The sequence below is a fragment of the Enhydra lutris genome, unplaced genomic scaffold, assembly GCF_002288905.1.
Source record: "Enhydra lutris kenyoni isolate GAN:26980312 unplaced genomic scaffold, ASM228890v2 scaffoldscaffold15, whole genome shotgun sequence".
Taxonomy (NCBI): Eukaryota; Metazoa; Chordata; class Mammalia; order Carnivora; family Mustelidae; genus Enhydra; species Enhydra lutris.
Genome location: NW_019154099.1, coordinates 32260205 through 32271647, shown reverse-complemented (window position 1 = coordinate 32271647; position 11443 = coordinate 32260205). Strand labels below are relative to the sequence as shown.

General features: G+C 46.6%; 1 protein-coding gene across 1 annotated transcript; it reads left to right on the top strand.

Annotated features, from left to right (window-relative positions):
• Positions 1-863: 863 nt before the first annotated feature.
• Positions 864-3065, top strand: LOC111147030 (potassium channel tetramerization domain containing 12). The gene has a single exon (XM_022502883.1). The coding sequence runs from the start codon at positions 1141-1143 to the stop codon at positions 2122-2124; it is 984 nt and encodes a 327-aa protein (XP_022358591.1). The 5' UTR covers positions 864-1140; the 3' UTR covers positions 2125-3065.
• Positions 3066-11443: the final 8378 nt, after the last annotated feature.

Below are 11443 nucleotides of genomic sequence, written 5' to 3'. Positions count from 1 at the left end.
CTGCAAAACCTGCTTATTTTACCGCGAGATTCAGCGAAGGCTGAATGGGACCGGGAGGCTCCGCGGTTCCTTCGGCCTCACCACGCCGGCAGCCTAGCCTCGAAGGCGCCACGGGAGGAGGCCTCGTCCTCCACCTTCGGCAACGCGCCACGAAGTCACTCCTCGAGCGCACCCGACTTCTCCGGGAGCCACAGCAGCTCATTTCCTCCCACCTTGAGGTCTCTCAACCAGAGTTTGCCTCCTCAGCCATGAAAGAAACTGTCGGAGAGTTTTCTACGGCTGGAGAGCGAGGTTAGTTTTCTGTTTCTCGGCTTTTCCGAGACTACTCGTTAACGTCAGTAGTATCTGGCTGCCTCGGGCCTGGGGCGGCCCCTTCGTCCCTCCAGCTTTCTGGCCTCTCTTGAGAACTTTCGGGAACACAACATCCGACTAGGGCAGCGCCACAGCTCCGAGGTTTAAAGTGGCCAGTTCCGGAGGCGGCCGGGCCGAGACGGCCACGCACTTGGACTGCCCGGGCGGGGGGAGCCGGAAAGTTCACGTCCTCCTCCCAGGCGAGGTTAGGAGGGGAGAGGGCGCCGTGACTGCCCCTCCGAAGGAAGCTGGTCCTTCGAAGCGGCCGGTCCCAAGCTCCATCCGTTTTGCAGGGGAACAAAGTTGGGCGGGAGCGTGAAGGGCTGGAGCGCGGGCCCGGCGAGGTGGAGGTGGGGTGGCGGGGGAGTCGGGTCGTCCCCGACGCGCGCGAGCCGGGGTGGAGCCAGCAGCCGGGCGCGGCGTCAGCGTTTAGGATGCAAATCGATTCCTGGCTCCGCCGGCGCCCCCTCCCGCCCGGGGGAGCAAGGCTCCGCCGCTCCACCGCCGCCCACGCCTCCTGCGCGCCGCGGCGCCGGAGCTGGCGGCTCTACTTAAGCCGCTCGCCGGCCGAGACCCGGCACTCGCCTGGAGGGCGCGGGTGAGGCGGGCCGAGCGCACCGCGGTCCTCGGGGGCGCACAGCAGCGCGCTCGCACCGCTGGGCTCTGCGCGGCTCCAGGCGGCTGCGGCGGCCGGAGCGCAGGGCTGAGCCAGAGTCCGGCAAAGGCGGCGGCAGCTTCGGTGCGCAGCCCTGTTCCCTGCCACCACCCCAGACCGCCCCCCTCTTTGCCATGGCTCTAGCGGACAGCACACGTGGATTACCCAACGGGGGCGGCGGCGGGGGTGGCAGCGGCTCCTCGTCCTCCTCGGCGGAGCCGCCGCTCTTCCCCGATATCGTGGAGCTGAACGTGGGGGGCCAGGTGTATGTGACCCGGCGCTGCACCGTGGTGTCGGTGCCCGACTCGCTGCTCTGGCGCATGTTCACGCAGCAGCAGCCGCAGGAGCTGGCCCGGGACAGCAAAGGCCGCTTCTTTCTGGACCGAGACGGCTTCCTCTTCCGCTACATCCTGGATTACCTGCGGGACTTGCAGCTCGTGCTGCCCGACTATTTCCCCGAGCGCAGCCGGCTGCAGCGCGAGGCCGAGTACTTCGAGCTGCCCGAGCTCGTGCGCCGCCTCGGGGCGCCCCAGCAGCCCGGCCCCGGGCCGCCGCCTCCGCACTCGCGGCGCGGGGTGCAGAAGGAGGGCTCGCTGGGCGACGAGCTGCTGCCGCTCGGCTACGCGGAGCCCGAGCAGCAAGAGGGCTCGTCTGCCGGGGCGCCGTCGCCCACGCTGGAGCTGGCTAGCCGCAGCCCGTCCGGGGGTGCGGCGGGCCCGCTGCTCACGCCGTCCCAGTCGCTGGACGGCAGCCGGCGCTCGGGCTACATCACCATCGGCTACCGCGGCTCCTACACTATCGGGCGGGACGCGCAGGCAGACGCCAAGTTCCGGCGAGTGGCACGCATCACGGTGTGCGGCAAGACGTCGCTGGCCAAGGAGGTGTTCGGCGACACCCTGAATGAGAGCCGGGACCCGGACCGGCCTCCCGAGCGCTACACTTCGCGCTATTACCTCAAGTTCAACTTCCTGGAGCAGGCCTTCGACAAGCTGTCCGAGTCGGGCTTCCACATGGTGGCGTGCAGTTCCACGGGCACCTGCGCCTTCGCCAGCAGCACCGACCAGAGCGAGGACAAGATCTGGACCAGCTACACGGAGTACGTCTTCTGCCGGGAGTGAGCTCCCCAGACCCCCTCGCGACTCCAGCGCTCCCATCCCCCACCTTCCTGCTCCTACCCCACGCCTTTCCGTTCCCCTGTCTCCCACGTTTAGTAGCTGGGCCAGGCCCACTCACGCCCCACTTGAGAACCTGCAGCCGCAAATCCTCTCGGCTTCTTCGTCTTCTTTGGACCCCGCTAACCGAGAGAGCCCAGATGTACCCCTTCCAGTGCTTCCTCTGCCCCCCTGACTCAAACCACCCCTCCCCTGGATTGTCCTTCAGTCTGGATCTAATGAGGCAGTGTGGCCACAAAGTCACCAAGTACCTGGGAATGCCAGAATTGTTCAGAACCTGATGGGACTCTGTCCAGTGTGTAGACGATTCCCTGAAATCCCAAGCCTTTTTGACTCTTTCGCGGCTCGAGAGATCAGAATTGGTAACACTGGGACTAGTTAGTGTTTTCAAAGGTCATTACGTAGCCTTTGTGACCCTCTTTAAAGGTAGAGTTTTAGAGAGCTGGATGGAAGACTCGACCTGGAATTAGGATCCCGTGGAGACAGAGACTACAAAATAAAGTTTTGACAAGTTAATAGGTAGAAGTAGGAAAAGAATCTAGTGCTGGCACAATGAAGGATCATATCTTTTCCGTGCACAATGAAAAGTCTTCGCCTGTGGCTTAAACTTGTAGAAAGTTACTCTCCTGCGTGGGGAGGCATCCTTTCTCCTTGGCTCCAGCGCCCGCTTCCCTTAGTTGGACAGGTCGACGTGGCTGCCTTTACCGGCGAGAGGGAGCAAGAGTGCTGACGCCTGCAAGGGCGAGACAGCCCAGGTCACCCAGCACTGCCGGAAGCCACCTGGCTGTGACCGTAAACGGAGCTGGGTAGCCATAATGCACGTCGTGGGTATTAGGAAAGCCCGTATTCTTGCAGTGAATGGCAGTAGGACCTTAGCTTGTAAGACGGCGGGGGTGGGGGGGGGGGGGGGGGGTGGGGGGTGGGAATGGGAGGGAGGAAGGAGGGGTGAAGGGGTGGGAAGGGAGCAGCAGACACATTCATTTATCATTTGAAAGTTGGAAGTTTGTGCCATCCGTTTGAGTACACGCACATTTAAAAAAATAGTACACACAAACATGCAAAGCATTTTGTAAAGATTAGTAACAGATCTACTCTTATCTGGCAGTTTATTGAACTGTTTTGAGTCCTAAACTTAGAAGTTGCTGATACTTACATAACCTAACCAAAGAGTTACCCAGTAGTTTTTGAACTTCAGTTTAGCTTTTTTCTGAACTTTATTTTCTTGTTGATTATAAATCCTGATTTTAAGATCTATTAACGAGCAAAATCTGTTTGGTTACTTAAACTTAAGATCTCTTCTTAAAAATCCTTATTTTCTTCAAGCCCAGCCAATGTTGACTTCTGGGCAAACCCCGAAAACCTGAAAATGCCAATTCTTCCTGCAGATGGTCTGAAATTAAGGTGGAATCTCTTTGGGTGACAGAGCTGCAGAGAGACAGAAGCACCCAGGGCCGCCCATCTGTACATAGCTATACAATGAAACGTTTGTAAACAAAGGCAAAAACAAAAAACAAAGGCTTACAAGTGGGCTCAGCAATAAAATCGTGTTTTTAGGTAAATGCAAGAGAAACAGAAGGAGACCTGGTTGCCTTATACCTTTACTCTAACATGGAATAAATCCCCACCGCATATTCTATCTACACCTTAGGTGAAGGGAAGTGAATCCTTGTCTTTTCATGCTGTGAGGCTCCTTTGGATATTCTGTGATGACAGAGAAGCCTTTCCTTTTTCATGAGTTACAGCAGTTTCTCTGAAGTATGTTTTTAAAGATTTTGTAAGAGTCGTTTTCAGTGTTCAAATTAGTGCTATTTTTTCTTCTTTTTAAAAATGAATCTTGTACTGTATCTTACTATGTCCGTAACAGATTCTAAGAATTGGAACAGTTTTATTCTTACAACTCATGTGATCCAACCTGTATATACCATATATAAACATTTTACACGAATCATTTAGTTTTTTAATTCATTTACTAATGCTAAGTAATTTCCTATATTTACCCCCAGTAACATGCATCAGATGGTGTATATACTAAAGCAACCTGTTTTCATGAGTTTCTTAGATCCTTGTCTCTGGGGACACTGGGTTAGGAAAAAATACCTGATTATAAAACTGAGTTTGCTCCATACTTTTTTCCTTGGCTATTAATTAGGTACTAATAATATGTCAGTTAACTGTCCACTTAAAAAGAAGGTACCTGTATTTTTAACCCACTAATTCTTTTTTTTTTTTTAATTGGTAAACAGATTTGAGGTCTTTTCATTGGACTTACATTTTTAGGAAGGTAAAGTTAGGTTGGTATATAAAGACTGTAATTGTAAGGGAAATGGAAGTAGAAATCCAGGAAGTTGTGTTTGCGTGTATGTTGGGTGTGTTCTCAGAGTAGGTAGTACAACAGAGCTTATCTCTTTCAAGCCTGAAATGATTTAGCAAAGTTGCTTTCTGGACAAAAGAGCATCACAGATTTCTTCACCCTATGTGGTGTTCTGTTAGATTGTTTGACGAACAACACATATGTGAGAACATCTTAGGACAGTTCAAAGCCACTGAGAGGAGGCAAGACTCCGGGATTCTGATTTTCTCTGTTAAATCTGCACAATTCCAGGAGTTATGGGACAGTGCTAAAGTTTTGTTTGTGCCACTCAAGTCTTAATGAATTTTATGTTGTAAATCTTTGAGTTGAACTATTCTGCTTCTTTGGGCACATGGATTTTACTTTCCCACACATTCTGGCTGCCCAGCAATGCTCCCCTCCCTTTGCATTATGTCAAAGACTGGGAATTTAAATGATCAGAGATCATAAACTGACTTCTTTTCCTAGGAATGACTGTTCCCTCTAAGGTTGGCAGTCGAAAAATGCAAATATTCTACTTTTAGCCCAAAGTGAAGGCTGGGTAGGAAACTCATTCTTTGCTGGGTGGCTTAGATTACTGTGGCTAGGTGACTTAGCATGGGTGCTTTTGGGTCCCTTCTCTTCCCTGTACTGTGGGCCACAGAAGGACCCTTTGTGATCTACAAAGTGGGCTGGAGTGTTACTTGTCACCTCTGATCTTGGATGGGATATTGAGGGTCCTTACCAGTAAGCCCTCCAAAGATACCATTCAGATAACCCAGGAGAATGTCATAAATTCTTCACATAATTATGACTGCATGAAACTGACCCAGTATAGCCTGCATTTACCTATGTAATGGCTTTAATGACCGTCTGGTTCATAAGTACAAGTGAGTGACATGGGATTTAACAAATTTTATTTAAAAAAAAAAAAAAGATAGTTGGCAGTGGTGGTTAGAGACACAGGTACCTCGTCCAGTGCTTTTGCACCAGGAGTTGGATAAGTTGCCTATTTTTTAAGTACATGTAGACCATGAACCATATTCAGTCTAATTTTTCAGATTGTAGTGTGTTGTGGAAAATATTCCTTAGAGGTGTGAGACTTGGAAATTTTTGGAAACTTTTTTTCCCCTTTCGTACTGTTTTTATTCTTGTGCTGCTGCTGCTTTTTTTTCTTTTCTTTCTTTCTTTCCTTTTTTTTTTTTTTTTTTTGTTGTTGGTTGTTTGGTTTTTTTTTGTTTTTTTTTTTTTTTTTTTGGCATTGATAGCAAAGTGAAAATTTGTGAAACTAGCCAAAATTGTCTTCTCTTTCAAACCAGATCCATATATGGGGCCTGTTGCTTCTCTGAGGAAATGCACAATCTGAATTCTCAGACAAAAATGGGCAACTGGCAATTCTCTAACATATCCCAATTTTTATTGGAATTTTCCATGGAATGTCATTACATTGAAGCCATGTAAGGTGAAGCTTTGGTAATTTTTTACTTTTTAAATTATGGTAAATTCTAATATTCCAAACATTTTGTACTCCACATGAAAAATGCTAAATTTTAGTGCACGTATTTAGAAAAGTATTGACTGGAGGGGTTGAATTCTGTAAGAATTTCTTTTATAGTCTCAATCATAAGTACCTTATTCAATTGACTTAAATTTCTAAAATAGTAGACTGAATATTTTTTATTGTAAACTTAGAGTAAATCCTTCGGAATTTCTTTTGTTTTTTCCTTATGATAACTCATTTAAAAAACTGAATTAGTTTTCTTAGATTACCTAAGTCTGTCTCTTGAGAATAAATAAAATACTCTTGGGTTTTCAGTGGCTATAGTACCTGGTACAGGGTTTCCTAGAGCCAGAAACAAGTTATGTTGAAGTTAATTTTTCTTTGTCACAATTGTGGACAATAAAATCTTAAAGATCTTTGAATTTGAAGATTTAGATTCTCTACTGGGGCCTTTGAAACTTAGATGGAAGAAATCCAAGCAGACTAATTTACATTAGAGTTTAATCTTGTGTGGTAGGAAGATGAATATGTGACCAAGAATTCTTGTCACTTTATACATTTTGTGGGTTCCCCCCCCGCCAAGTTATTTTGTATTTTAAATGTATTTTGAGGTATGTGAACATTAATGGTAATGTAAAGTATTTTACAGCTGTGTTTGTGACTTTATAGGCAGGTGAATTTTACCATTACTATTGAACACAAATGATGATAATTTGTTTGTGACCACTTACACATCATTAGTGACATTTAATGACAAAAGTTTAAAACGTCCATTGTGGGTGTTAATTTTGAAGACCTAAATTATATGTTGTTTAAATTTTTCCCTACATCTGAAAAACTCTTAACTGCCAAACAATGTAAGATTCCCACAGAGCTCTCTGGGATTATGCAATTGTTGAAAACATTACATGCTAAGTGATATGTATCACTGAGCCATTTTCTCAGAATAGAAGGGGAAAAGAAAAAAAAATTAACGATTATCAGACTTTCCTCATGAAACAGAAAGCCAAGAAAAAAAAAATCCCTCTGTATTTTAAAAAAGACAATTGAGACGTGCCCAAACTTTAAGTGAGAATTTCTTCAACCGTCTAAATGCTCTAGAGATTTTTGTTTTCCCTGTTTGCAACCAGTTGTATAAGAGACCTACTCGATACTGTTTTCCTCCCTGTGTGTGAAGTAATGAATCATTGATTATGTGACTTGTTATGTATTCTATTAAACACTAAAGAATAAAACATTCACTCCTTTAATTATTCCTTTTGGCTCCTGTGTATGGATTGGCTTGAACAGTGGTCTGATTTCATTTAAGGGGTTAAGTACTGGGAATGAATGCTTCCCATGTTGTGGGGCTGTTGATGAACATTGGGCCCTCAGAACTCCTCACTGTGTAACTGGCCAGCTTGGCCAGGAGTGAACAGGCTTCTGCCCCAGTTTATTGTTTGTTGAATGCCTGTTAAGGTGGGTTGTTACTCAGGGTGGAGGAAGAGTCCTTCCCATTTTCTTTGACCTCAGTCTTAGCAGCACATGCCAATTATTTCGAACGTGGGGAATGAAGGGAAAGTTGCCTTTTAAAGTTTGTAGGGGTGGTTCAGTTAAGTGTCTCACTCCTGATTTCAGCTCAGGTCATGATCTCTGGGTCTTGATATCAAGCCCTGTGTTGGGATCCATGCTGGGCATGGAGCCTGCCTAAGATTCTCTCTCTTTCTCTCTGTCTGTCCCTCCTGGCTCATAATTGCACTCTCTCTCTCTCTCAAAAAAAAAAAAAAAAAAAAAAAAGAAAAAAGTTTGTAGGGAAAAAGAAATAGAAACTTTGAGACATGCCTTAATTAAAAGTACAATTTGTGAAGATAAATTTCCACAGAATGTTGGGAGAGTATCTGCATTTTTATGATAGGGTCTCTCCCCTGCTTCGCCTCTATCAGTGGTGACCCTCCTCTTGAAAGAGAGCACAGAGCCTTCCAGACCGAGAAATCAGCCAAGCAGCAGGCGGGGGCAGCAGCCTGGTCTGCTGGGCTGTGGCACCGGAAGCCAGGAGTGGCTCGTGGAGAGGGAGCCGGGCTTCGCCCTTCCTCTTTGCTTTTGCCTGTACTTCCTCTAGATAGCTTTTGTTCTGAAAGCGTGTGTGTTTATGTACAAATACACACATAAACAATTTTGTTTTTGGAAAGTTTATGTGGAAACTTTGAGCAATGTAATTTTTGTATATCATAACAAGTGAGTCTCCCTCCTCCAGTAACCCCTGGAGGGGCTTTTCTCCCCAGGGGGAACCATTGGTGTGTTGTTACAGAGACATTCTATATATAATCAATATAATTCCTCCTTTTTTTCCTGTTCAGCAGGAATTATACCTGCCCCGTGCCCCACGTTCTTCTTTGAACCACACGTTCTGGAGCTCTTGCCATGCGTGCCTGAATGTGTAGCAATGATGCACCTCCTTTGACTTGATAGCTACGTGGTATTTTGTGTGGTGGGTCATTGTCTGGATATGCTACCATTTATTTCACCAGTCCTTGATGGGCGTTTAAGTTTTCAGGTGTTTTGTTTCTACTCCAAAGAGTGCTGTATTGAGTATCTTTTCACGTAGATGCAAATATATGAGTCTTTATTGTATGAAGTTATGCCAAGACAGAAATCACCTGTAGGTACTATTTTCTGTAGTGGTTATGGAAATGGTAAGATTCACTGGGAATTCTCAAGGGAATGGGGATATGGTGGATGGAGTAACTCTAGAATCATTAGATATACAACTATGAAGGTTTTTTTTTTTTTTTTAAGATTCTATTTATTTGGGGCACCAGGGTGGCTCAGTGGGTTAAAGCCTCTGCCTTCAGCTCGGGTCATGGTCTCAAGGTCCTGGGATCGAGTCCCGTGATGGGCTCTCTGCTCAGCAGGGAGCCTGGTTTCTCCTCTCTCTCTGCCTGCCTCTCTGCCTCCTTGTGATCTTTCTCTGTGTGTCAAATAAATAAATAAAATCTTTTTTTTTTAAAGATTTTATTTATTTATTTGACAGAGAGAGAGATCACAAGGAGACAGAGAGGCAGGCAGAGAGAGAGAGAGAGGAGGAAGCAGGCTCCCTGCTGAGCAGAGATCCCGATGCGGGGCTCGATCCCAGGACCCTGAGATCATGACCTGAGCCGAAGGCAGAGGATTTAACCCACTGAGCCACCCAAGCGCCCCACAAGTATGAAGTTTTATGTGGCCTTCATACTGAGGACAAGTATGTCCTCCCTTCCATGTCCTCCATTTTTTCTATTTCTGAAGGTCACCCTTATCCATTTTTATTCTAGGGCTTTTTGCCCCCCATGAATTAAAGATGACACTTGGTTTTTAGGAATATAGTGTAGAAAGAGGAGCCATAATGTCAATGTATTCTCTAAGGGAAAGTTGAAAAAGGATAGGAAGCTATAGAATAAATATGGGGTCCTTTCCGGGAATATCAGTTCGACTAACTGAGATGTGTATATTTGAGTTGGGAAATTAAGTCATTTAACTGTCAGGTAATTTACAAGAAAATTGGTTTCGTTTTATGGAAAAAATGATAAATTTACAAGAACTTCCAAGAGAGAACCCTAAACATTAAAGATATTCTGACCTTGTACAATCTCAGGACAGTTCACCTTCCTCTGTCATTAACAACTTGGTGGTAGGGTTGAGAACTTCTGCTGGTATGTGCTGGGCTTGTTTCTTGATGAATAGGGAAAATGTTAACCTCTTTTTTTTTTTTTTTTTAAGATTTTATTTATTCAGGGTGCCTGGGTGGCTCAGGTCATGATCAGGTCATGATCCCAGGGTTCTGGGATCGAACCCCATATCGGGCTCTCTGCTCAGCAGGGAGCCTGCTTCCCCTTCTTTCTCTCTGCCTGCCTCTCTGCCTGCTTGTGATCTCTGTCAAATAAATAAGTAAAATATTTTTTAAAAAAGATTTTATTCATTTGAGAGAGAGAGACAGGGGGGAGAGAGCGAGAGAGAGTGTGAGAGTACAAGCAGGGGAGGGGCAGAGGGAGAAGCTGACTCCCAGTGATCTGGGATCCCAGTGTGGGGCTTGATCCCAGTACCTGGAGATCACAACCTGAACCGAAGGCAGGCGTTTAACCATCTGAGCCACCCAGGTACCCTAAATGTTAACCTCCTAAGTTCTCAGCTCTATTCCGTTTATATAAGAAGTTTCAAGGTCAGTGTCTCTTTGGGGCCAAAATGAACCTCTCTCTCCAATCACAGATCCCCCTAAGAGTGGCCTATGGGGCAAGGTAGAAAGGAGGCACTCAAGGGCCACTTTAGGCCATTAATTCTTAACTTGGCCGCTGCAACTTTTCCCCATGTATAGCCATCCAGCATTCATTTATTCAAAATCTCTTTGAGAACCCACTATGTGCCGGACTGTGCCAATTCTGTGCCAGAATGAATAAGCAGTGAACATGAGAAGGGAGACAAATAATAAGAAACTTGGAGATGCAGTGCTGGGATAGTCTGAGTAATTGTTGGAGAATGGAAGGGGGATACCTGACTCAGCCTTATGCTTCCTGGAGGAGGAGGTGCCAGAAACGAGGCTTATAGGTAAAGAAGAGAAAGGGCAGGGGCTTTCTAAGCATAGGCCAGCTTCCTGAGAAAAGACCTGAACACAGTGAACACCAGAGCCTCATGGGGGAGAAAAAAGCCCTCCTCCCACAAAAACAAAAACAAAACATAAAACCCCAGCCAACCAACAAAAAAGCTGGAGAGGAAGTGAGAGCCAGAGCACGGTGAACCTCATATACCGTGCGTGTTCAAAGATAGAGATGTTAGTTAATTCTTAGTGTTTACTGAATAATTTTAAGCAAGGTGTGAAATAAAAAATAATGCCACTTTTTCAGAGATCCCTGGGAGCTTCGTGGGGGATGGTTTGATGGGCCTCAGGAGCTGGAAGCCAGTTAGGCAACTGTGTGCGGGGTCAGGTTTATGTACCCTGAGCCCCATGCGGAGCACCTGGCTGCAAAGGGGGTAAGGTTTTGTTCACCTTTCTCCTCCCGTTAAACCACTCAGGCTACTCGGTTTTCTGTGAGATTTGCTTGCAATGTATTGGGAACACCATGTTTATGTTTATGAACATGACCTTTCCCCCGCAATTGTTTTGAATACACTTACTAGCTCCTAAGAATGATTCACACCCCCGTCCTCCAGTTTTTCAAAGGGAAAAAGAAGTACAGGATTGCTGAGCTGGTGGTGATGTGTGTGTGTGTGGGGGCGGGGTGTGGGTGTCCACCTTGGGCACTGAAGGGGTTTGGAGTAAGGGACATCCTGGATCGAGGAGGGGGTCCCGTTCCTCTGGACTTGCCTTGACATGGATGGAGGAGGAGAGGACGAAGGAGAAGAGGACTGTTGCTCTTGGTCGTAATGGAGAAAAAATGACCACTCCAACCTGACCGAAGACATGTTGTCTTTTTATTCATCGATGTGCA

Bases quoted from the DNA above. Each gene is read 5' to 3' on its own strand.
- LOC111147030 (XM_022502883.1), top strand. From the start codon at position 1,141: ATGGCTCTAGCGGACAGCACACGTGGATTACCCAACGGGGGCGGCGGC.